The 23,374-nt window shown below is 35.3% G+C and overlaps 2 protein-coding genes across 2 annotated transcripts in view; both read left to right on the forward strand.

Moving 5' to 3' along the window:
- Positions 1 to 5,378: 5,378 nt before the first annotated feature.
- Positions 5,379 to 9,513, forward strand: LOC148948739 (uncharacterized). Its single transcript, XM_089094651.1, has one exon. The coding sequence runs from the start codon at positions 5,393 to 5,395 to the stop codon at positions 6,149 to 6,151; it is 759 nt and encodes a 252-aa protein (XP_088950777.1). The 5' UTR covers positions 5,379 to 5,392; the 3' UTR covers positions 6,152 to 9,513.
- A 179-nt stretch (positions 9,514 to 9,692) lies between these two features.
- The window catches only part of myd (stromal cell derived factor mayday), a 29,495-nt gene continuing 15,813 nt past the window's right edge, over positions 9,693 to 23,374 (forward strand). The window contains exon 1 of the mRNA XM_089094649.1: positions 9,693 to 10,322. Within this exon, the coding sequence (XP_088950775.1) occupies positions 10,132 to 10,322 (191 nt within the window). The 5' untranslated portion in view covers positions 9,693 to 10,131. The remainder of the gene's footprint in view (positions 10,323 to 23,374) is intronic.

Here is a 23,374-nt window from a genome sequence, read left to right on the forward strand (position 1 = left end):
CTTTTCGGCGCGGCTTCGGGGTCTTCTAGTAACCCTATGCTCAAAAATTTGCCTCTTTAAATAACTGGCTAAGGAGAAAAATAGGTCATATGTAGCTTACTAATGATTGAAGCTGACTTAGGCTATATATTTCCATATTAGGGGGGGGGGGGTAAAGCATAGACTCGTGGTATCAACTTCAGAGTCTAATAACCATAATAATTTATTTATTATGAAGTAACTAAGTAAGAGTCTTTTATTCAGGCTCATCACTAAACAAAATATAACCCAGTTGTGCTGATGATTTGTATCTGGTAATTATGTCAGTGATTCCAATCCTCAAAATGTAAATTGGGCAAAAATAACCATTTAGCCATGATAAAACAAAAAGTAGCAAAATAGAAATAAGAAGGTATTTTTCAAAGTCTAACTGAGGCAACTGCTCCCCCCTCACATAATTGGCACCCCAAAATTATGTGGCCTAATGCTGAATTAGAATAAACAGTGTACAATAGCAAGTACAAATAATGCAATAATATATTGTATACGAGTCATAATACAATGATATATATTAAATAACAAAATTGACAGATAATGATCTAATAGTGTTGCTTTATTTAATCAACATTTTTCATTCCGAGAAGCCATGACTCTCTACTTTTGTTCTTAATATAATTCCTGTTTTGTTCAACAAAATTTTTTTTGGTACTGTTCTAATGTATGGGTAACATGCATAAATGTAGCTTGAGAAAAGATAAGAACAGATAACACTACCCAGTAATTTTCTATCTTATTGTCTATAAACAAGGGGTTTCTTACTCCAGGACTATATTCAAGCTTTGTTTTTTTGGGGTTTAGGAGGAAAAAAGCTACAAAGGTTAGTTTAGGTTATGTATTTATTATATGTTGTGCTTTACCCCCACCCTCCTAATGTGCAAATATACAGCCAAAATTTGATTCTAAACTATTATATTTTTATCCTATTTTGTTTTATTTCACTAGCATTAACCAAACTTCACTTCTTGTATGTTCCCCAGATATTAGAACAGTACCTTTTTTTCCTGCATTGCTTTAGTATAACAGTGTGAAATCCTTTTCACTAATAAATACCAATAATTTTTTGAAGGCCTATAGGATATATGTTCTGAAAATTCAATTGATTATTATTATTGTTGCTAGTTTGCCTGTGAGTCCAGGCAATTTGATGTTCATATGTTATTCCTAAAACTCAGCTGCCCTTGCCTGAGACTATAAGTAGGCAGACCTTATGTCACTTGTTCACCTGCAAATCCAGGCAACTTGTTGGGTCAATCAATTTTGAATGAATTTTGTGTTAGAGTAACTGTCTGAGCTTATAAACTGGGTTGTCTGTCTAAGACTTTAGGCAGGTAGACCCTATGCTACTTGTTTGCACACAAGGCCAGGCAACTTTTCAGTCAACCAATTTTCTATTAATCTTGTTTTATTGTAGCTGCCTTGGCTTATAAATTATGTTTTCTGACTGAGGACTGCAAGTCCAGGTGGCTTAATAGTTATATCAATCCTATAAATTGGTCAGAATGCTTTAGCCTCTAGGCGGTTAGGCTTGCTTGAATTAACAGAGAAATGACTATGACTTTTGAGCTGACTTATAACAGACAGTATCCATGGAACTTGCTGATGAAGAATCATCCTAAGCCTAATTTTCTTAGCCACATAAATTCTCAGGTAGGTTGACTAAGTTTTAGGATTGATATGTGACCACCAAGTTGCCTGAACTGCAATTGGAACTATGAAAGGCCATCTGTATGACTTTGTTGTTTTCTGTATGTATCAGTGGGGTAATGTAATTTCTTTTGTTTGACATTTTAGTGGATCATATATTAAATAAGAAAACCAAAAAGTATTCTGTATAACTTAATTCTTTTTTCTCTATAATAATTTGATGTTTAAAAAGTCATAAAGAAGACTATATCATTCTCAATGTTTAAAGGAAACACAATATTGCCTATTGTTTTTGTATATAAGAGTAAATGAAAATATTTGTTGCTTAGAGTATACAGTAACAATGACTTTACTAGGTCTAGTCAAACTGTGCTCACCCAAGTATTTGTATTTCTAATATAAAAAAAGCATAAAAGGTATATGCCACTATTATATAGTAAATATGAGGTAGATTTATATCAAAATATTCAAGCAAATCACACAGCCTATTAGGTGTCTTACCTTAGCCTACATAAGGTAGGCTATCAGTGGAAGTCATTAGGTCTGCAAAACTACCAATAGGGTAGCCTATATATTGATACTTTCTTTTAGAATCATTAATGTTTACCTTTACACTGCTTCATGGTTAAAAGATCCTGGAATGCCAAAAATCCTAGTAACATCAGTAAAATTCTACTTTAGCTACTTTTGGCTATCTTGGAATGGGGTTAGGTTAGGAAAATGAAACTTTCAGGGATAGGTCTACAGGCTAAAGTATGTCCCGGGAAGGCATTTTGAAGTACCTACCTCCACTCCTTCTCTCTCTAGAGGGTCCTGAAATTTGCTTACATGACAGGTCAATACCCATTGAAATTTTGACAAAACAACATTTTACCATAATTTTTAGTTATCATTTTCTTTTTCTCTGGCTTTAGCTCTGAAAATGCAATTTCAGTTATTTGAGCAGAATTTTTGTGCCATATCAATGTTTATTCCCAAAATGTAGGAAATGTATTTGCCTATCTTTAAAACGTTAGAAATTGGGATTGAGCAAGGTTGTGAAGCTGAAAACAATTCAGTTGTACTTCATTTAAGTAGAAGAACTATTTGAAAGGTTTCGCTTTTGCCCCACATGAATCTTTTAAACCCATCAAAGGTTAGGACACTTTAAAAGTAATAGGAATGGAGGTATACACTTTTATATGCCTTTCTATGTCATACTATATCCTTTAGTCTCGACAAGGAATTTTTCATTTTCATAACCTAACCCCTTTCCAAGATAGTCAAAAGTAGCTAAAGTAGAATTTTACCGTAACATCAAGACTAGGCCTAGTCTAGCCAAGCTCTTTTCAAGAAGCATTCCTTAAAAGTATTTTTCAAAGAAAAGAACTTTGCTGAACTAGGTTCTTATTTCTGTTTTATCATAACATACGAGAACACAACACTTTCTAAAGCTAAATGCTGATTTTTTTATTTTTTGCTCATTTTCTGCTGTTTAACAACACACGTTCTTTATTTTTGAAAATGTCCTCAACCTTTTGTATTGGAATACATTATGGTAATTTCTGTTCGTTTTGAGTTTCATTTATTTATTTATAGTGATCTGTGGTAGTTTTCCGCTTGGAAGATTATTTGACTTTATTTTTGCTCATTCTTGGCTTAATGGAGCTCTTTAATTTTCTTTGAAAAACTTCTTTTGTGGAAAAAGTTCTTTTAAAATTAATTCATTAAAAGAAGCTGATGGTAGCTGCAGTTATGGAGTCGAGTGTCTATACATAATCATAACTATCTCAGGGAGGTGTTAAATTTTTCATATCTGCATCTCTGAGAATGGTTTAGTGGATCTCAGTTAAGTTTGGTCAGAATTAGCTGTAGGAAATTTTTTGCGCCTTTAGAATGTTTGAACCAAAACTAATAGACATTGTCCCTTTTATTGCTCCACAACCATGATCAAAGAGGGCACAGCTGTTACAACATATAATGGAGCCTTGGCATTGGAAACCTTATTTTGCTTCAGTTGTGTTTATACTTGGATTAATAGTTAAAATAGATCTTACTTCTGAATTTTATGTTTTGTTTTTTCACTGAATAGAACTTTGAAAGCTAAAGGGGGTCGGCTGTAAAAACATGAAATTTTGTGCCTTCTTAGGCCAGAACATAATTTAGACTTTGCTGAAAACAAAATACCTTTTAAATGTTTTTTTTTTTTAATTTAATAAAACCAATATTATTAAGAGTTTCAGGAATAAATATCATTATATATATATTAGACTGTTTATCTGCATTCATTTGTTGTTGTTTTTTGTGTTTTTTTTCAGTAATCTTGGCTCTGATGGGGTTTTTTGTTTTCCTTTTTTTTATATTATGAGAAATAGAAACAGGCAGCTCAAAATAAGGATTGTTTTCAGTAAAGTGCAAATCATATTCTGGTCTCTGGAAGGCATTGAGGGCGTCAGCCCTACTCCTCTTAGTTTCTCCTCGTTCTGAATTTGTATTTTGTATTTGCTGCTCGTCTTGGGTTTCATTTTTTATAGCAGTTTTCCGCTTCAAAAATTATTTGATTTTACTGGTTCTTTGGTTTGGTTTAATGTTGTTTTTTACTTCTCTTTGAAAAAATTCTTTGGTGGAAACAGTTTTTTTTTTTTTTTTTTTTTTTTTTTTAGTAAATAAAGTTATTATAATGAGAAGTGACCCTAACACAGACTTCATCGAGGTCTCTAGCGACAGAGCAGTGAATTTAAATCTGTGGTATTTTTTATTTATTTTTTTTTCTCTTTTGTTGTTCTGTTTTTTTTTTGTTGTTTTAGTAAATTTCTTTCTTTCTCATAATAAATGTTAATGATATTTTTTTAAGTGTATTTAAAGGAATTACAAGTACTGTAAAGTGCTTTTTCGAAGGGTTATTTTTAAGTCCGCCATTAACTATGGTCGCAATATTGACTATGTTTTACTAATTAACTCAACTGCCTATATTCACTATTTCAGTGCTTAGATTCACATAGGTCTAACTCTTAAAATTTGGGATTAGAGGAGCATTTTAACATGGGGGGGGGGGTCCTCAAGTTAGGAAGAATAACTTTTGGCTTCTATTTCAGTTTTTCAGTTTTTCTTTAGACAGGGGGGGGGGGTGGACCAGCACCAGAGTTATGCGCCATATCCCCCACCTCCTTTCTTTTTGTTGGTGTTTGTTCATGTATTTTTCTTTCCATCTAAAATTCTGCCAGGTATCGATTGTCTGCTCCCCTTTGGGGCAATCCTTGTCATTGAGCTGCACCTTAGTCCTAACAAAAGCCGAGTGTGAGAATCAATAGAGAGTGATATATTTTAAAATAAGGATCACTCTAGACATTTTAACTTTCTACTACAAATTCGTTCGATGCCTGTTAAATTTTTCCAATGTATAGCTATTGACTTCGTTATTTCCCTTTGAGTGTGAAAATCAGCATCTTGATTTGTCCAATATGCTAGCAAAATGTAAAATGTATCTTTTAAATGTAACGCTGTTTACAATAGTGAAATTAAAGTAAGTTGTCCCTTATGTAAAGTAAAACTCGCAAGTATTTACATATTTAGGCACAAAACCTCATACCTTTGAGGATTTTGGGTTCTCCCAGAACAGTATCTTGAGCTTCGTAAGGGTTTGGCCATCTTTATCTGAGTATGTATTAATAAGGTTGATTCAACTTTGGAAACTGTAATGAACCATTTTTAGGTGATTTTATGATATATTATGGACAACTTTCCTTTGAATCTGGCCCATCGACAGATGAGAAAAGCCGAGAAAGCTGAAAAAGATGGAAAATTAGAGACTTCTATAGATTTGTTGTCTGAAGCTGAATCATATCTTAAAAATTGCTCAAGCTCAGATTTAGTGTCTTTAACAGCAAAGCATTCAATAGAAGCCCAAATTTTGGCAGTTCATAGTGAAATAAAGAAGCTGAAATTGAAGCTCAGAGAAAACGAAAGACTGAAGGAATTCAACCTTCAGTCAGAAGTATGCTCTGAAAAGGCTATGATATGTGAATATGTTGTTAAAGCTAAGCATCTCGCAAATAAGGTATATGACCATAACCTGATTGTGGATGAAATGAAAGAGACAATCGCGAAGTTGTCCTTTTGCCTGCAGTCGTTGGGTAGTTCGCTTGGCTCAGAGGACAGTGATACTTCCAGAAATGTTCTAGAAGCCCAAGATTATACTGCAAAAATAGATAGTCTTGCTACAAAACTATCAGCTAAACCATCAAACAGTGATAAATTAAATGACGTGGTGAAAGAACCTGACAATCGTAAAGTGACGGTGACTGTATTGGTTGATGAAAATAAAGATAGTTCTATGTGCCACTCTATTCTTGATGCAGTAGACAGAAGTGAAGGGCTTCATAATCAGGAACAGAATGTTGTTGGTGATTTCGACATTGAATTGCCTGTAATAGTCCCTCTAGAGCTGCCAACATTTGACTTTACTGTTTTCAAAAAAATCGATAAGTAAAAGTCGATTTTTTTACAATGCTGCATATATATAGACTTCTTTTGTTTAAGAACCATTTTAACTTACAAATTATTGTTTTACCCATTAAAAACCCATTACTCGATTAAAAATAATTCCAAGATTATTGTGTTTTTCCTATCAGTTACTGTTGCAGAAAACTGGTGATAGCTAAACAAACATTAAAGGTTTAAGGAAGATGTACTAGCTATTACTGAGTTTTTATTTAGCCATTAACTTTAAAAGTCTCTATTATCACGAGTAGTCTTTGACAGATGTTGAACTGCAAGTGTTTATTCACCTGCAAAAGAGAAAAAGTGTAAGAATATACAGTCTTCAACATGATTATATGGTGGTATATTCACCCATCCTCGTAAAATTTGTTAATATAATCCCTAGAGTAGTTTTTTGGTAAAAATTTTTTAGATTGCATGGCATTTTGGATACTTGAGCCGAAAAACCTTCATACCCCTCCCCTGACTATGTTCCAGGTACATGAATTGATATATGAACACTTCGCAAGAAGCTATCCTATAAAAGGCGATAAGTGAGAGAATGAATAAAAAAGGTCTGCTCCTAGCTAATAAAAAGACAAAATTGCTGACAAAACCCAGAAAAAAAACAGTTTTGAAATCGATCACATGCAAGGATTATTAACTTCAATATAGATATGAGGGAGGCAGGAGAAGGATTTATAGTAAAATATTCTGTTTCTCATTCAGTCTCAACTGAATGAGAATCCTTGCATGTCTCATCTCAACTCTTATTCAGATCAGAGCTAACCGTTTCAAGTGCTTTGGGTGAGAATTTTGGAGGCCAATACTCCTACGAGCATAGCATAGTCACAGCACTAAGAATGCTGCACTGGTAAACACTGCTCCTCCTTCCATCATTATTAGAAGTTCTTAAGTTCCTCCTTGTTTACGTTCCGTGATACTCCTAAAGAAAATATGGCTTCTTATAGATCAATCCTAATATAGTCTGAAGTGATTGTTTTCCATTTTCACCCTGCTCAACCAATCACTCAACTTATTGAATAAACATGATTCAAAGTAATAATACTGTCGAATAATAAGTTCAAACGCAATATTTATTTTAATTTTTGTTTGATTTAGGATTCATCTATCCCTTCATAACAATATTTATGATATTTGTGCTTGATTTGATTAATCATTTAATTTTTATTATTGGTTAATTTTATGAATGTCTTTGTTTAACAATTGTATGTTAAATGTTAATTGTATGAATGTCTGTATGAATTTAAATTTTGGGCAGAATTTGAATGTTCATTCAAAATACTCCTGCAACTTTGTGAATCAATTTTTTACTAATATTATTACTGTAAAATTTGAGGTGTATAGAGAGAAGTAACTTTATTAATATGGATTGAAAACATGTATAATTTTGTCCTTGTGTAGGCTACTTGTATCTTGATCAATGATTTTATTAAAATAATCTTTTTATTTTCTATTTTATTGCAACTATTGTTTTCTTTAAATAAATGCATGGCAAGAATCATTTATGAAAGTTTATTTCCTTATAAAAAAAATGGATGTCATGAATCAATGTAATCAGAATTTTTTCGTTATTATTATTATTTTTGTGTCTTAATAAAGGTTCCCTTGGCTCTGTTCTGCATGTTTTGAAATTTTCAAGTGGATAGGCGAAAAAAAAAATGATTTTTTCGCGCTACCAATCGATAAAGTTTTTTTTCCCAAATTCGTTGTTCTTATTAAGATCTCCTTGTTCCAGTCTACTTAGCCTGAAAGTAATTTCATGCCGATTGGAGAAAACAATTTTGGCTCATTTGGGGATGTCGAGATTCGATATAACGCAGTTATTTTCAAACCATTTCCTCATCTTAGGTTTGGCTTGCCCAGTAAGGTGGAGGCTAATCGGAGACAAAACATGTCTGGGCCTTTTTTGGGCATCACGTTCTTAATAGTTTTTGTCCTCTTTGAGGTCCCCTTTTTACGGTCTACAAGTCCTATAAGGTTAAACGAAGCGAAGAAAACAGAATTATTGGCTTCAAATTTTGATCCTCATTAAGGTTATCTTGTCGGCATCTATATATAACTTAAAGCTGAACCTAGGAAAACTTATTGGTGGTCTTCTAAATCTGTATTTGGAAAAGGGAAAGCTTTTTGGCTCTTTTGGGGACCTAATTAGCCAGTTTGCGGGAACAATTTTCAAGTCCTATGGGAAATAAGGGTTCTTTGGCCCTTTTTTGGGGAGTAAGTAATTTTTGTTTTTCTTGTGCGTTGGAGTCTTCTAGTTCCATGGATTTTAGGATATAATTTTTGGGCAGAAAATAAATATTTTTACCCCTTTTTGGGGTCGTGTCCCCAAACTGATTTTTTTTTTTTACTTTAGGTTCCCCTTGGTCCAGGTCTTACGACTATTAGTTTTGAACTTGTCAGAGACAACGATTTTGGGCCCATTTACGGTTCCCCAGCACCCATCTTCCTTTGTACACAACGTTTGGTCGCCTTAGCCCAGTATATAAGTTCTGGGACGAACTTAGTTCTTTTTAGGGGCCCATGGAGTTACAGTTATTAATTTTAGATCCGTTAAGAGGAAAACGTTCTTCCTCATTTTTTTCCCTTTGTCAGGCGGGATTTTGAGAGAAAAAATTTCTTCTTCATTGGGGTCCCCTCAGTCCAAGGATTTAAGGATACAAGTTTCGAGGCGATTGAAAAGGTTTTCGGTCCTTTTTCTGGACCCATTTTTTGAGGCGAATTATCCAAAACCAATGTGTTTTTGCATAGTTGGCCCTCTTGGCCCTGGGAATTCTGGCTGTTAGTTCCGAACGGATTAGGAACAAAAATTCGTTTGGCCTCTTTCCGAGCTCCCCGTTACCCTTCCCCACCTAAGAAAATGTTTTTTCTTTTGGCCCAGGGAACGGTCTCTGACGGTTTTTGAGTAAATCGAACGCCCAAGACTAAGCATGCCCTCTTTTCCCACTATAAAACCTAAAGCCGAACTGGCCTACTATGATAAAACAAAAGAAGAAAATCTTGAAAAACAGCAGATCAATTATAATTATATTATAATACTATTATAATTCTACTCCGGAATTGTTCATTGGGTAGCAGTCTTATATGCAGGTTTCATCTTTTCTTTTTATTCTTTGTTTTTCTTGAGTTGTTATGGTTTAAATCCTTCCTATCTCAATGCTGAGGATGCTTTCGTGTGTACAGGCATATAAAATTGTATAACAATATAAATGTAATATGTTCTGCTTCCGTAGCTTGTCCACGGAGAGGCAATCATATATATGGGTTTTGATGTTTTCCTTTTATTCTTTCTTTTTTATCATAGATTTCTTTCTTTGTTCTGTTTTAAAGTTGATACGGTTTGGTTTCTTCTTTCTCAACGCTAAGGACGCCTTGTTGCATACAGGCGAAATGTTCATGTGGTTGTTCTTCTTCCTTTTCCTACTGGCCATAGACCGGTTTTGTGTGCGAGATTTTCTTTTTTGTTGGGGTTACGGGGGTCATATTATCTCTAAATATATATTAATATTTTTGTTAGACCTTTCAGCGTTGAACAAAACGGTTATCTAAAAATTTCCGTCTGATATCTTTGGGGGGAGTATACAGGGCTGGGTGGTAATAATGGGCACGGAAGGAGGCGGGTTTCCCCCTTCCCCTCCCAGGAATGTTTGAACCTTATCAAGACACTAGAACTCTCAATTTAGAATCGAGTGAGCCCATTTCAAGTTCCTAAATCTACCTACCCCTTGCATACAAAGTGGTCGGGAAACGAAGAAAAAATATAACACATAGGAGGCTCGTTGCACTTTACGAAGGCAGCGCTGGAGTGTTATCTCTGATCGGCAAAACTGTGATTTTGTTCTTGTTCAATTGTGTTGTTTACTGAACAAAGAGTTACTTTACTAATAATTGTGGTCCCAAGCTTTCAGGATGGCATAGGATCAGGTGGAAGTATACAAGACTCATTTCCATCCTTCAAGAAAGGAAATGCTTCGGAGATTTGTTTGTAGAATCCCATCGAACAAATGCCTTATATTTTTCATAGTAACTATATTATTTGGTATATTTGCCTTGGCTCGTTTATCTGTTCGTACAATACAAAATGTTGATGAATATGAAACTGAAGGGTATACACTAAGGAAAGAAGAGGAAGAACTTCTACTTGCACTGTTTCTCAGGTAAGCAGTCACTAATTAATTATTAACTTGCTAGTTGTGTGTAAACTAGTCGACTACCTCTCATTGTTCGGGAATCCTTGCAATGGTTTATTATATGAGGGTCATTCGGAAAATAAATAAAGGTTTGTGCTAGCGAGTAACTGCGTTCTCATATCACCATTGCCCATCCAGTTATTAATCTTGTTTAGCATTGCTTTACTTCAGTCTCACAATCTGGTACTAGCTGCGACCCCTCAGCCCTGCGACTTTAAAATCTACAGCACAATTATTTATTCCGGCAACTCTCACTCAGCTACATTGACGAAACGTGGGTTTCAGTTGCTTTTCCTTATTGATAGAATCTTTTGAGTGAGAGAGAAAGGAATGCATTATAATAAACAAATAATAACTGCAATTTAATGGCCATCCCGAGAAGTAAAAACATTCTGAATTGGTGGCAAAAATACATTAAAACAAGAAAAAAAACAGCCCACAACACACTTCCTACTCGGCACCACAAACCTTACAACAAAACAATTACGACATATGTTGTAATGAATATTTTGTGAATGACTAAATATTTATTCATTCATTTGCCCCCCCCCCCCCTCCTAAAAAAAAATTAAATTCATACTTACTTAAAGGATTTCTTTAATTATTCTTAAAACAAGAAATATTGCTAAAAACCACATCGTGATCAAGATAGTTCCAACTCCTAGTCCCTCTAAGCACAGAAAACGTCGACCATGTCGAACAGCCAGTCGAATATTTTTTTTCTGTAGATGGTCGATTGTTGTAATCGTTGTCTGAAGGTATCAGGTTTGCTAAACTATCAAAACATGAAAGGTTTGTACCATGTCGTAGCCTAAAGAAAAACAAAACTGTATATAACTCTTAATCCAGAAGCTGGCAATCAGTGTTGCCACTTGACTGATACCAACAGGCGGTGCCGGTCGATGAAAAAAGTGGTGTTTTCGCGATATCCTTTCTACCGAAACACGGTATAATTTATGGTATATTTTGATACCCGTAATAAGTGGTGGATTTTGCCATGGACTTTGAACAAGAAAGGTAGAATAAAATGAAAAGAGACATCCCCCAGATATCCACCCCATATAAAAAAGGGAAAAATAGATTCATGTCTTTTTCCCATTCTCTGGCAATATCGCCTGTTCTTCATTACTAATGGCTCGTCCAGACCGCCTGTTCTCTAGAAAATTGGAAGCAAGATAATCTACTCTTTTCTGTTTTAAACTAGATTAAAAGTTTATTTATCAATATTGTTTCATTTTCGGCGCTTTCTCCAGAAATACTGTGTATACTGTCGTTGTTTCCCATTTTTCTATTTTTTGATCCTCCGATATACCGACCTTGAAAACAAAAAAAAGAGATAAATGTGCCAGTATACATTTCCAGTCTTCCGCCACATTTTTTTTTTTTTTTTTTTTTTTAAGAAAGTATACAGTTTGACGTATTCCAAAAGAAGAGAATGCTAGATTGAAAAGTTTTTACTGGCTCAGCAAATATGCAAAACGACATTCTCAAACCAGATACTCATTTTTTTCTCTTTTTAATTTTAATTTTAGACGCTTTGCACTACAGAAGTTGTTTTTACACGACTTACTTCCTTAAAATATATTTCAGAAATATTAATGTAAAGAATAATAAAATTTGTAGTGATGCTTTTCTACAACTTTCAACTTTTCAAGAGAGCATATTATTTAGTTGCTTTAAAAAACCCTCAGCATAGGTTCATTTTTTGATTTGTCAGCATATTTTTATTCCTTCCCTCACCCCAAAGCAAAGAAGGTAGTGACACCTTTGTCTACATAAATGCCCAAGACATAATTGTTTGAAACTTTATTTCTTGAACCCTCCCCCCTTTCTTTGCCGACGCTTGACTCCTTCAAACCCTAGCTAAAATGACTGATCGAAAGCAAATGTTGAAGTTATTTGGAAACATGAGTACTAGGCTTGAAAAGATTGTATCTAACTTCATGTGCACTTACGGGGTTTGTGGTTACCTTAAGGCCATTTTGTATACCAAAAGTAACTCTTGCAGCTTTTATGGGAGGAATACGTATAATGACCCTGAGATGTGTCATTGTCTGAAAAAAAAGAAAAATAGAAAACGAAATAGCTAGCAAAACAGCGTTACTATCATCACGACTAGATTTTAATGACAATTATCATCTTAAAGATACTAAAAAGTTAAAAGGAATCATTCGCATAGACATAAAGAAGTTACTCGGTATTAGGTAGTGCGGTCATACTCGTCAAGACCTACATTGGCCGCACTATGAAACATGTTGTGATTTATCGCCGTGCTGTCGCTTGAGGTTGCTTTACCGTCCGCTTGAAGTAACGTTTAACAAGTCTCAGCTCTGGCCCTCCCTCCTTGTCATGGCTTGATCTTCTTTGTTGCTGACGGCTCAGGCCACATTCCGCTTTTAATGTCAACGAATGAGCTAGGAAATAAATCTGCTGACGTTTTAATGAACTAAGATGATTTTGCATGTCATTTTTGACTTCCTCTAAAAAACAAAAAGGCGCTCAGCAATGACATTTGATATTGGCAATGAAAAAAGTATTGTATCAATTTTGAAATGTTGGGAAACATTACTGCTCCAGTTGCAGATTTAAGTTCAAGTTCAGTCATTTTATTATTAACATATACATGTATATAATTGACATAGGCCCATGGGGAGACAAGCTCGAAAAACTAGGCCTAGACAAAGATACAATAAAAAATTACGCTACAATACAAAGACAATTACGACGTCAAAGATACAATAATACAACAATAATATGAAAGTAGCAGCTAGCCCAGGATCCAAATATAAAATAAAAAAAAAATCAATATTATTATATATAAATTCATACTAAAAGATAGCCGAGAGGCCCACATTCACCTAGAACAACAATCCAAACAAATAGCTTAGTCATATTAAAAAGACGCTTAATTAAATGTAATCCTGAACTAAATGAAATTTAAGATTCCTTTTTATTAAATGGATAGAAGAAAATTTATCAATAAAATCCTTGTGAGCATCCCAGCACCGGGCTATTGACACGAACGGGGTAAATTTAGATCTCTCAGTACTATACTTGTCAATGTAGATACTCTTTTTTTGTCGCGTGTTATAACGATGTAAATCTTGTGATTGGGAGAACAAACTTTGATTGAGGTAATATGGCGTAATTTCTTAATGTCATAATTAAATTAGAAAATAATTGCTCCAAAAGTAAATTGTTGAGAAACTGGAAGTATATCTAAATAAGTATATAAAGATGCTGTAGAAGACTTATTTGGAAGTGAAATAGGCGATGAAATAAAAAGTTTGAGGATTCTTACTGCTTTATTTTGTAGAATCTGTATTGGTTTAATATGGCATTTAAATGTAGATAAATATACTAGAGAACAATAATTAATATTAGACTGAATCAGAGCAAAATAAATGCTTCGTAAAGCAGAGTAGGGCAAATAATGCTTCAACCTCCGCATTAAACCAACATACCTTGAAATCTTTAAGCGTATATTTTGAATGTGTGTTTTAAAAGATAAGCTTTCATCAATCATAAGTCCAAGGTACTTTATTACTTTCATCCAAGATATTGCTAATAGTTACTTTGAAGAAGTAACTCAGGTAATACGAGGGCATATATTTGACTTCCTGCCGTAAATTACGAAATTATTTTTTGATAAATTCAAAGTAATAAAATTTGAAGAACACCATTCAAGAACATTAGAAAATGCAGTATCAAGTTTTGCCTCCAACTCCTCTCATTCCTCTCAGAAATTGAAACTGCCGCATCACCAGCAAAATGTGTTCTGAGACATGGGATTGCCAAAGCGTGGTGAAAATCATTTATGTAAACTAGAAAACGCAGAGGACCTAGGACAGAACCTTTAGGCACCCCAACCATCGAGGACTGAGGAACAGGCGAAGAGAGAAAATTACCTCCATCTATTCGTTGCTTTCTCTTATCGAGATAAGATTTAACTAGATCCAACGCCGGTCCGCGCACACCACAATTATCCAATTTACGAAAAAGAATACAATCGAATATTATATCGAATGCTTTTTTAAAATCCAAATACTCGTATATTGTTGCTGGAATTTCACCTCTATCTAAGCTTTCATGAATATTTTGGATGAGAGCAATGATAGCGTGTTCAGTAATGTATCCAGACCTAAAACCAAACTGGGAATTTGTGAAAAAATTAAACGATTTAAGAAAGTCATAGAGCCTCTTATAAATTTCCTTCTCAAATATTTTAGAAAATGGTGACAAAATAGAAATAGGGCGGTAATTTGATGGGTTTTCAGGGAGAGTCACCTTTGTGAAGCGGAATTATCCTTGCTTCTTTAAAAGCAGACGGGAAAACTCCAGTTTTAAATGAAAGATTAATTATATGCTGTAATGGTAAAATTACTGCAGACAATATTTCTTTAACAATTATAGAACTAGACCCGTCAATTCCCGCTGAATTACCTGGATTTAGATCACACACAATTTTTGTTATTTCAGACCGAGAAATAGGCGTAAGAAAAATTGAATTACTTTGAGGAGATGGAAGGTATGAAGAAAAATGTTTATTACTACGTGAATCAAACTGGTTCATTACTGATGAAACAATTTTCTCTCCTATACTAGCGAAATAAGTATTCAAAACATCAGCTACTTTCTCCAATTTGTTAGTAGTCGATCCATTTTCTAAACTAATAACTTCAGTGTAAGGATATGGCACCAATACACCACTATGGCAGAGTCGTCCAAATTTTCAAGAGTCAAACCTTCAGATAGAGTTACACTCAATATTAACTGCCATTCCTGGTCCATCTTTGCCTTATTCCATATGCCAGAGGTATAGTACTAAAGAATTACTGATTACTGAGAACTCTTAGATCGTAATTAGAGGGGTCAGAAAATAGAGAAAGTCATTTATATTTTCAGAAAAGCGAAAATGATTTAGAATTGGTTTGATGTTCTCATATGAGGGATTTTTAATAACAAGAGTCCAAATACAACGTGTGAGTATCCCACAACTCGAGAATACGCCTTGTCGCCAAAGCAAGGAACATGTGTTGTTTCACCTAAGTGAAGATTCAGATATATTTATTCCTATATGCATCTTGTCACTTTGCACTGTGTTAAAAGTGATTGCAAAAATTTTTGCATATATCTTCCAGACTCTTAGATTTTTTGTACAATTATGACTTGCAACCAGGGCATATTAATGACAGCTGAACTTCACAACAGTAACCCATGCTTATTTTTCTTCAACAAACCTCTTGACTAAGGGATTTATTCCCATTGGTGGTGCAATCTCCAATCTAGTTCTGTATGGGAATGCCTGTCTTCTTAACATAGTCCTTTCCTCCAACAAACTGACTGAAAATAACAGATACTGATCGATGATTACACTCTAACAGAAAAAGTGAACCTGCGAGTAGATCCATTATGGCATTACAGTAACTTACACAGACAGTGTTATTTGATTACAGACTGATCTATTGTCTCGTCAATATGCACTGAGAAACGATTAGTTCTTAGATTGACAAGAAGATTTTCATAAAATGAAATGCCAGAGCCTGTTGAGCAATGTTGGTTGGTTTTATTCTAATCAGACTACTATGGCTCAGTAAATTCGGCCGTGGCATATGTTTCACAAACAAGTTGTCAGTGACCGAATATAGTGTATCATGTTCAACAAGAAATGAGACAAGCCTTGCTTCAATAGTGGTCTCCTTTTCGTTTTTGGAAAAAGTGATGAACAAGTGGCAGAGTCTGAGAAGACGAAGCCATCCATGTATTTTCATTAACCCCTAACAATAAAGGTTACAGATAGGCTGCCCAATGGAACCATAAAACAGCCTAGGCTACAAGAAGGAATAAGCGGTTTATAGCTCGCTTCCTCTGGACAGCAACTCTGCAACTTTGCATTCATATTTAATTTGAATGAATGATATGCAATAAGAAATCAGGTAAAAATTAAAAATAGATAATTTTCTAAGTTTTGGAATGCATGTTCTACAGGAAATGAATATTAACCTGTATTCGAGTACAGTATGAAGTTCTAAATGAAATAACATTTTATTTCTTAACCATTGTTCTGCATTCTGAATTTCACAAATATTTATAAGAACTTCTTTTACTGCATATTGTTCAGTCTATTGGGCTGTAAAAGCGGAAAGGTAATGCCCAAAAGAAGCAAGATAGGATAGCCCGGGATTACTTATTTACTAAATTTTAGTATAGTACTCGCTGTGCTGTGCAGTGTCTGTACACCTTTACCATATTAAAGGTTGAAAATTACTTTCATTCAGGCACCTGACTGATATATAAAACATTTGCTCTTGCAAGCACGTTATTTATTTATTTGAATTCTCGCGTGATCCATAGTAGCCTATCCAGCCATATGTCATTGGAAGTAGAGAGCAAACATTTGTCCTTTTTCCCGTACGGTGATATTAGTTAGTATCAGTTCAGTGATAAAAGTTATTTCGTTGTATAAATGATCAAAGTCATTTTGCGGTATAATTGCGGTATGCGGTATAATTAGAAAAAAGTGCGGCATTTCTCTCCAAATTGCGGTATTATACCGCAAAATGCGGTATAAGTGGCAACACAGCTGGCAGTATCATTACTCGCTCGTAGGCGTTCCGTATCAAACCCCAGAGTTGTAGGCCAACCAACGATCGAGCAACATTGTAGGCATGTTCTTTTGCTCATCTTTGTTCTAAGATCTTACATCTTTTGACAAAGAACGCTTAAAAGTGAGATCTTGGCACTAAGATGTTACATCTTATGGCGTCCTTTTGCAAACGTCTTTCATCATTCTGCTCTGATCAGCGGTCTAAGAACAATGATGAGTATATCATCAAAGTTCTCTCCTCATTGTTCTATGTGGCACAAAAATGGCGTTTTCCACACTTTTTGCTAACATCAGTGAGCTGTAAGATCTTAGAACAAAGATGAACAAAATAACGGGAATCCTTGCAGAAAGATGTGATATCTTAGGTGTAAGATCTCAAAGCAAAAGAAGGGCCCTTGTTTTGTAGAACTCGTGCATGCCGGACAATGGAAGAAATGGTGTCAAGCCAATCGCTACTAAACTACAGTAGATATGGATGGATAAAGAAAAAATAAAGAAGGTGCAGGACAAATAGAGGAAAAAAAGGATTAAGTTTTATCATTATGCCTAAGTTACAAGACAAGACAAGAATGTATCAACATTGTCTCTTATCGGTGTCAGGAGTAATTCTTTTTCCTTTGCAATGCTGATAGCTATAGTATTATCAGTAAATAATGAAATTACTTCATTCCCGAGATTATTAGTAATATCACTACCACTGAAACAACGAGTGGGGATGAAATTAGGTATATCGTTAATGAACTACAGGAAAAGAATCGGACTAAGAACAGATCCCTGTGGGACACGCACAAAAAAATGGAAGTATTTCAGATTCTATGGAATTCATCTGTACATACTAGTACTGGTTACTGAGGAAACTGTATAAGATCAAAAGCTTAACCTTGGATCTCATACACCTTACCTTTTTCCAAGAATAGACCATGGTCAACTGTGTCAAAAGCCTTCATTAGGTCTAGAAACACCGCACCAGCCTTAAATCATTTGTCTAAAGCTGCATTAACACTAGTCAAAAATATCAATGCATCCTCCGTCTTCCTATCCTTTAGAATTCAAACTGATTAATATTCAACAAATTAAACTTCTCAAGAAAATGGGCTAACAGAGTACTAAAATGTTTGTCAACAAGGCGAAAATTTGTGAAAATTACTATGGAAGTGCTGATGAACCAAGAGAAGCTGTTGTTGAGGGGTTTAAGAGCTTGGTGGCAACGGTTTATGGAGAAGGCATGGAAAAAATTTTAAAGTGTTATGACAAGTGGTTAAATTTTACCGACGACTTTTTAGAAAAGTTACAGAAGTTTCAAATGCTGTGTAAATAAAGAATCGCTGTTTTATATCATTTTTATACAAACCGCTCTTTTCCTTCCTAATCACACTTATATGATTTTGGTAACACATCTCTCATTTTTCAGCGCTTTGTCGTTGACTATATTCTTTGTAAATCACCGATATTTTTAAGCAAATGAAGAGACTGTAATTACACTTCAGTGTTTTTGGAGAAATTTGTTTTTGGAGAAATTCCAAATTTTTTTTGGAGAAATTTGAACTGGTACGAGTTATAAATTAAACTGAACATCCTATATATAATAATATTAATTGCTGAAAGTTCACTAGCTCAAGATTTTATTTCACTCAGGGCCGGATTTAATGCTTTGACACTTCTAGGTCCAAGTTTTTGGCCGCTCTGTTTTTGCAAGATTTTCAGGGAAATCCCCAAACTTCGAGAATAGTGAAAACCATAGGGCCGAGTGGGCCTATTAGTGGATTCTAGTCTGGTTTCACTGCAATTTTCATTTTATTGTCAATTTTGTAATAATTACAAACGAAAAATATTCGTTGTTTTAGTAAAGCGCCAAATACTCATTCTCTTACCGTTAGGAGACGGGCAGTAGTCAAACTCTTTTTTGTAGTGAAGAATATAGGTGTCTTGAACAGTTTTGGAAAGATCTAATAAACGGAATTCCCGTAATTTTGGGAATAGAATATCGTTAATAAATTTTTGGGTGGGGGGCTTGGAGGGATGACCAGGGGTCAGCTCCCATGATTTTTGGAATAAAATATCGTTCATGAGTTGTTTTTCTTTTGGGGGGGGGGGTCGAGCCATGGATGGCCAGTGGTGAATTGCCATGATTTTGGAATAAAATATTGTTAACGATTTTTTTTCGGGGGAGAGGCATGCAGTGAAGGCCAGGGGTCAGGTCCCTTAAGTTTTGGAATGAAACAGTGTTCATAAGTTTTTTGAGTAGGGGTGGGTTTGAACTTATCTGACCTTTGAACTATTTTCAAAACCCTCGCATGAGAACCTTATATGCCCCCAGGATATAACATACAACATTTGCCCCGAGGACATTACCTACAACACTTGCCCCAGGGCTCTTCGGGGTTGTGTTGACCCTGTAGTTTTTGTTATTCGATCTTACAACTTATTTTAACAAAACGGCTATCTCAGAAATTCGATCTGATGAATTTGGGGTAAAGGGTAGAAGGGCTAGTTGCACCTCGGTCCCTTTTGACTCTTAAAAAGGGAACTTGAAATTACAATTTCCAATAGAATGAGCCCCCGATAAAGTTTATGCGATCATTCCTTCCACAAATAACATTATATGCTTCGGGGCATAATTTACAACACTTGCCCCCGGGTTCTGGGGTGTTGCATAAACCTCTGAGCTTTTGCTATATGATCATTGGTCAATTTTGGACTGTATGAAAATCTCAAAATTTGATCGGACACATTTGGGGAAAAGACGGTTGGTGTGGGGGGGGCGCTAGTTGCCATCAGATTACTTTCGACTCTCAAAAAGGGATCTAGAACTTCCGGTTTCAAGTCATTTGAGTCTTTTAAGATCATTTAAGAAATTAATTATCGTTTTTCGACCTTTACCATTTTATATGGTGTAAGAACAAAGAATTTAAGCGAAAAAAGTTACGTATCCGAAATGGCTATTCCTAAAATTTTGATTAAATGCGTTTGAGAAAAGAGGATGTGTGTGAGGGGAGGGGGGTAGATGCCCTCCATTCACTTTTGAATCTTAAACGAACACTCTCCCTCCGAAGTTTATACGACCACCTCTTTGATAAAACCATATATGCCCCGGGGTACAAGTTACAACCCTTAGTTCCCCCAATTTCTGGGCGGGGGGTATTTTGATGCCGAAGTTCTTTTATCTGATCGTTGGGCTATTTCAAAGAAAATGCCTATCTGAAATTGATCGGGTGCATTTAAGGAAAAGAGGGTGTCTGGGGGGAAGGGGTAGATGCCCTCCGATTTGCAGTAATTACGCAGATTTTAAAAATAGGTGTAAAAGGCTTAGCCAAAAACTGATCTTAAGAGGTTTTTCTGCCAATAAAATTAGTTGGCAATTTAAAAAATTTAGTTTTCTGTATCATGAACTTTTAGGTAAATATACAAAAAAATTATAAAGAAATACTGAATGATATTTTAATATAATTTCTCTTTCAATTTTCTCTTTTGGAATTTTGAATTTGTAAATTGTTTTGAAACCAGCTGGAAGGACTTTAAATCTGTAATGATTTCTAGCTGCCAATAAAACACTTTGTTTTATTATACACGTCCAAAACAGTCTTTATTTGTTCCAGAATTGTCTTTGCTTTCTTTAACCTATGGGATTTCACTAAGGAAAGAACCAATCTCATTTTATATGTATGTTTTGAATAGTTTTACTAGTGTGCATGTATTTCACAAGTTTTACCTAACATAGGGATACCATACAGATCTTATGGTAGAGGCTCCACTGTGCCGGGTAAAGAATGTAAAGCGTCGAAACCCGTCAAGGCAGGTGGTATTTCTTCTGATGAGCCCTAATGAAAGGTACTACTTGGAAATATTTCGTTAGATTTAAGGTGCTTTTGCTTGCAAATTAACAATGGCTTGCATTTATTAATGATGACTTTGCATGGATTTGGACATTTCGATTTGGTTGACGGTTTGGTTATACTGTTTTGTCCTAGGTAATTGGATAGATGAGTAAAGTTAAAACCTCGTTCAAGTGCATATTTATCTCAATTACTGGATTAGGGTGACAGTCCTTTTCTTTTTCTCTCGCTCTCCTTTTTTTTCTTTTTTTTTTCTTTTTCTTTTTTTTTTCTCACCAAGTAATTACCTCTAAAACATTATACGACCATCCCTTGCATAAAACCTTATCTGTCCCCAGGATATAACTTACAACACTTCACAGGGGGCCTGGGGGGGGGGGGGTGGTGTCAACCCTTGAGTTTTTATTACTTGATTTTTAAACTATTTTGAACAAAATGGCTATCTCAAAATTTTGGTTAGATGCATTTGGGGAAAAAGGGGCCTAAAAGTGGGGGCTAGTTGCCCTCTGATCACTCTTGACTCTTAAAAAGGGGTTTATAAATTCTGATTGACAATTTAATGAGCCCCCTTCGACGTTTATACGACCGTCCCTTCCTTAAAAACCTTATATGCCCTCAGGGCATAATTTACAACACTTGTCCCCAGGTTCTGGGAGGCTGGGTTATCCCTGGAGTTTTTTTTATGTGATCGTTGGTCTGTTTTGAACAAAGTGGCTATATAAAAAATTTGATCGGAGGCATTTGGGGAAAAGAAGGTTGGGAGGGGGGCTGGTTGCCATTGGATCACTTTTGACTCTCAAAAAGAGAATTAGAACTTTCAATCTCTAATCATTCGAGTCCCCTCCAAGGCTTATGCGACCACTTCTTCCATCAAAAGTTGTATGCCCCAAGGACATAAGTTACAACCCTTCCCCTGGCTCTGGAGGGGGAGAGTTATGTTGACCCCAAAGTTTTTGTTAGTATATCAAACAAACTGACAATCTCAAAATATGGATCAGATACATTTGGAGAAACAAGGGCATGCATATGTGTGTATGTGAAGGGGGGGGGGGTAAATGCCCTCTGATCCTTTTTGATTTGCAAAAATGCAACTAGAACTTTCAGTTTCCCATCAAATGAGCCACCTCTGAAGTTTATACGACCAACTATTGCATAAGAACCTTGTATGCCCCCAGGGCATAACTCAAAACACTTGCCCCGGGGCTCTGGGGGCTTGTATTGACCCTGAAGTTTTTGTTATCTAGTGTTTGAAATATTTTTAACAAAACGACTACGGTATCTCAAAATTTTTATCGGATGGGTTTGGGGAGAAAAGGGCGTTGGGGGGCTACTGTGGCTACTGTTAAAAGGGGATTTGACTCTTTAAAAAGTGAACTAGAATCTTCCAATCAAATGAGCCTTCTCTGAAGATTATACGAGTATACCTTCCATAAGAACCATATATGCCCCCAGGGCATAACTTTCAACGCCTGTCCCCGGGCCCTGGGGGGTTGTGTTTGGTTAAACATCGGAGTTTTGTTATCTGAACTATTTTTGACAAAATGGCTATAAAAAAAATTCGGATGCATTTGGGGGAAAATGGCCGGAGGGGGAGGGGCTATTTGCCCTCCGATCATTTTGGCTCTTAAAAAGGGCACTACAACTTTCGATTTTCAATCGAATGAGCCCCACCCGAAGTTTATAAGAACACCTCTTCCATATGAAGTGCCTCTTGGGAAAAAAATAAATAAATAATAAAACAATGGAGCCGTATAGCCTTTGCGCTGTAGCGTCGCCTTTGATTTTCAAACTTGGTCTTTACTCAATGTAGTTAAATTAATTAGTCTAGCTGTTCGTTTCATGCTGACCCCTTAGATAAATATGACTGATCTTTACATTTATTGCTAGGTTGATTATGTCACGCAGTATAGACGATTTTATGACTTCAATATTCTTAAAATGAAGCAGAACTTATTTTACGGAAGCAGAACTCTACCACTTATTTTGAACGATATAATAAAACGAAGGAGGAAAAATTTTTAGTGTTCTCGAACACTAAAAAGGTCGAAATATCTATAGTTGGTATGAACCATTGAAGTGTAACAGATGTATGTCTGTCTATTTAAACTTTATTTAAGTTACTAACAGACAAAAAATGACTGAAGTCACTCGGTTTCCACATGTGCCTCATTGTGCACACGTTCTTGTCTTTAGAAGGTATGGTAGGCGCCGTTACCCTATTCCTGTTTGTGATAGCTTCTGTTAATTTAAGGTCTGACTTGATTGTTATTGTAATTTTCGTTCGTTTTTAGATTGAATTTATTTATTGATAGTGATTTATGTTCCTTTTATGCCTGAATAACTATTTGACTTAATACTGAATCTTATTACTGAAATACACTGCTAGTCTTGGCTTAATGCAGCTCTTTGCTTTTTTGGAAAACCTACTTTTGCAGAAATTTCTTTTTTTTGTTATTTTATCTTCGTTTTTAATTGACATATTTTTTTATCAATTAATAAAACATATACTTTTTAAGGTTTGTATGGCTTTTCTCCCTAAGAATCCAGATTTGGGGTTGCTATTTATGTTCTGGGTACTA

This window comes from Artemia sp. Qi Xiang Cuo, chromosome 9, assembly GCF_049724085.1.
Source record: "Artemia sp. Qi Xiang Cuo chromosome 9, ASM4972408v1, whole genome shotgun sequence".
In the NCBI taxonomy this organism is placed as follows: Eukaryota; Metazoa; Arthropoda; class Branchiopoda; order Anostraca; family Artemiidae; genus Artemia; species Artemia sp. Qi Xiang Cuo.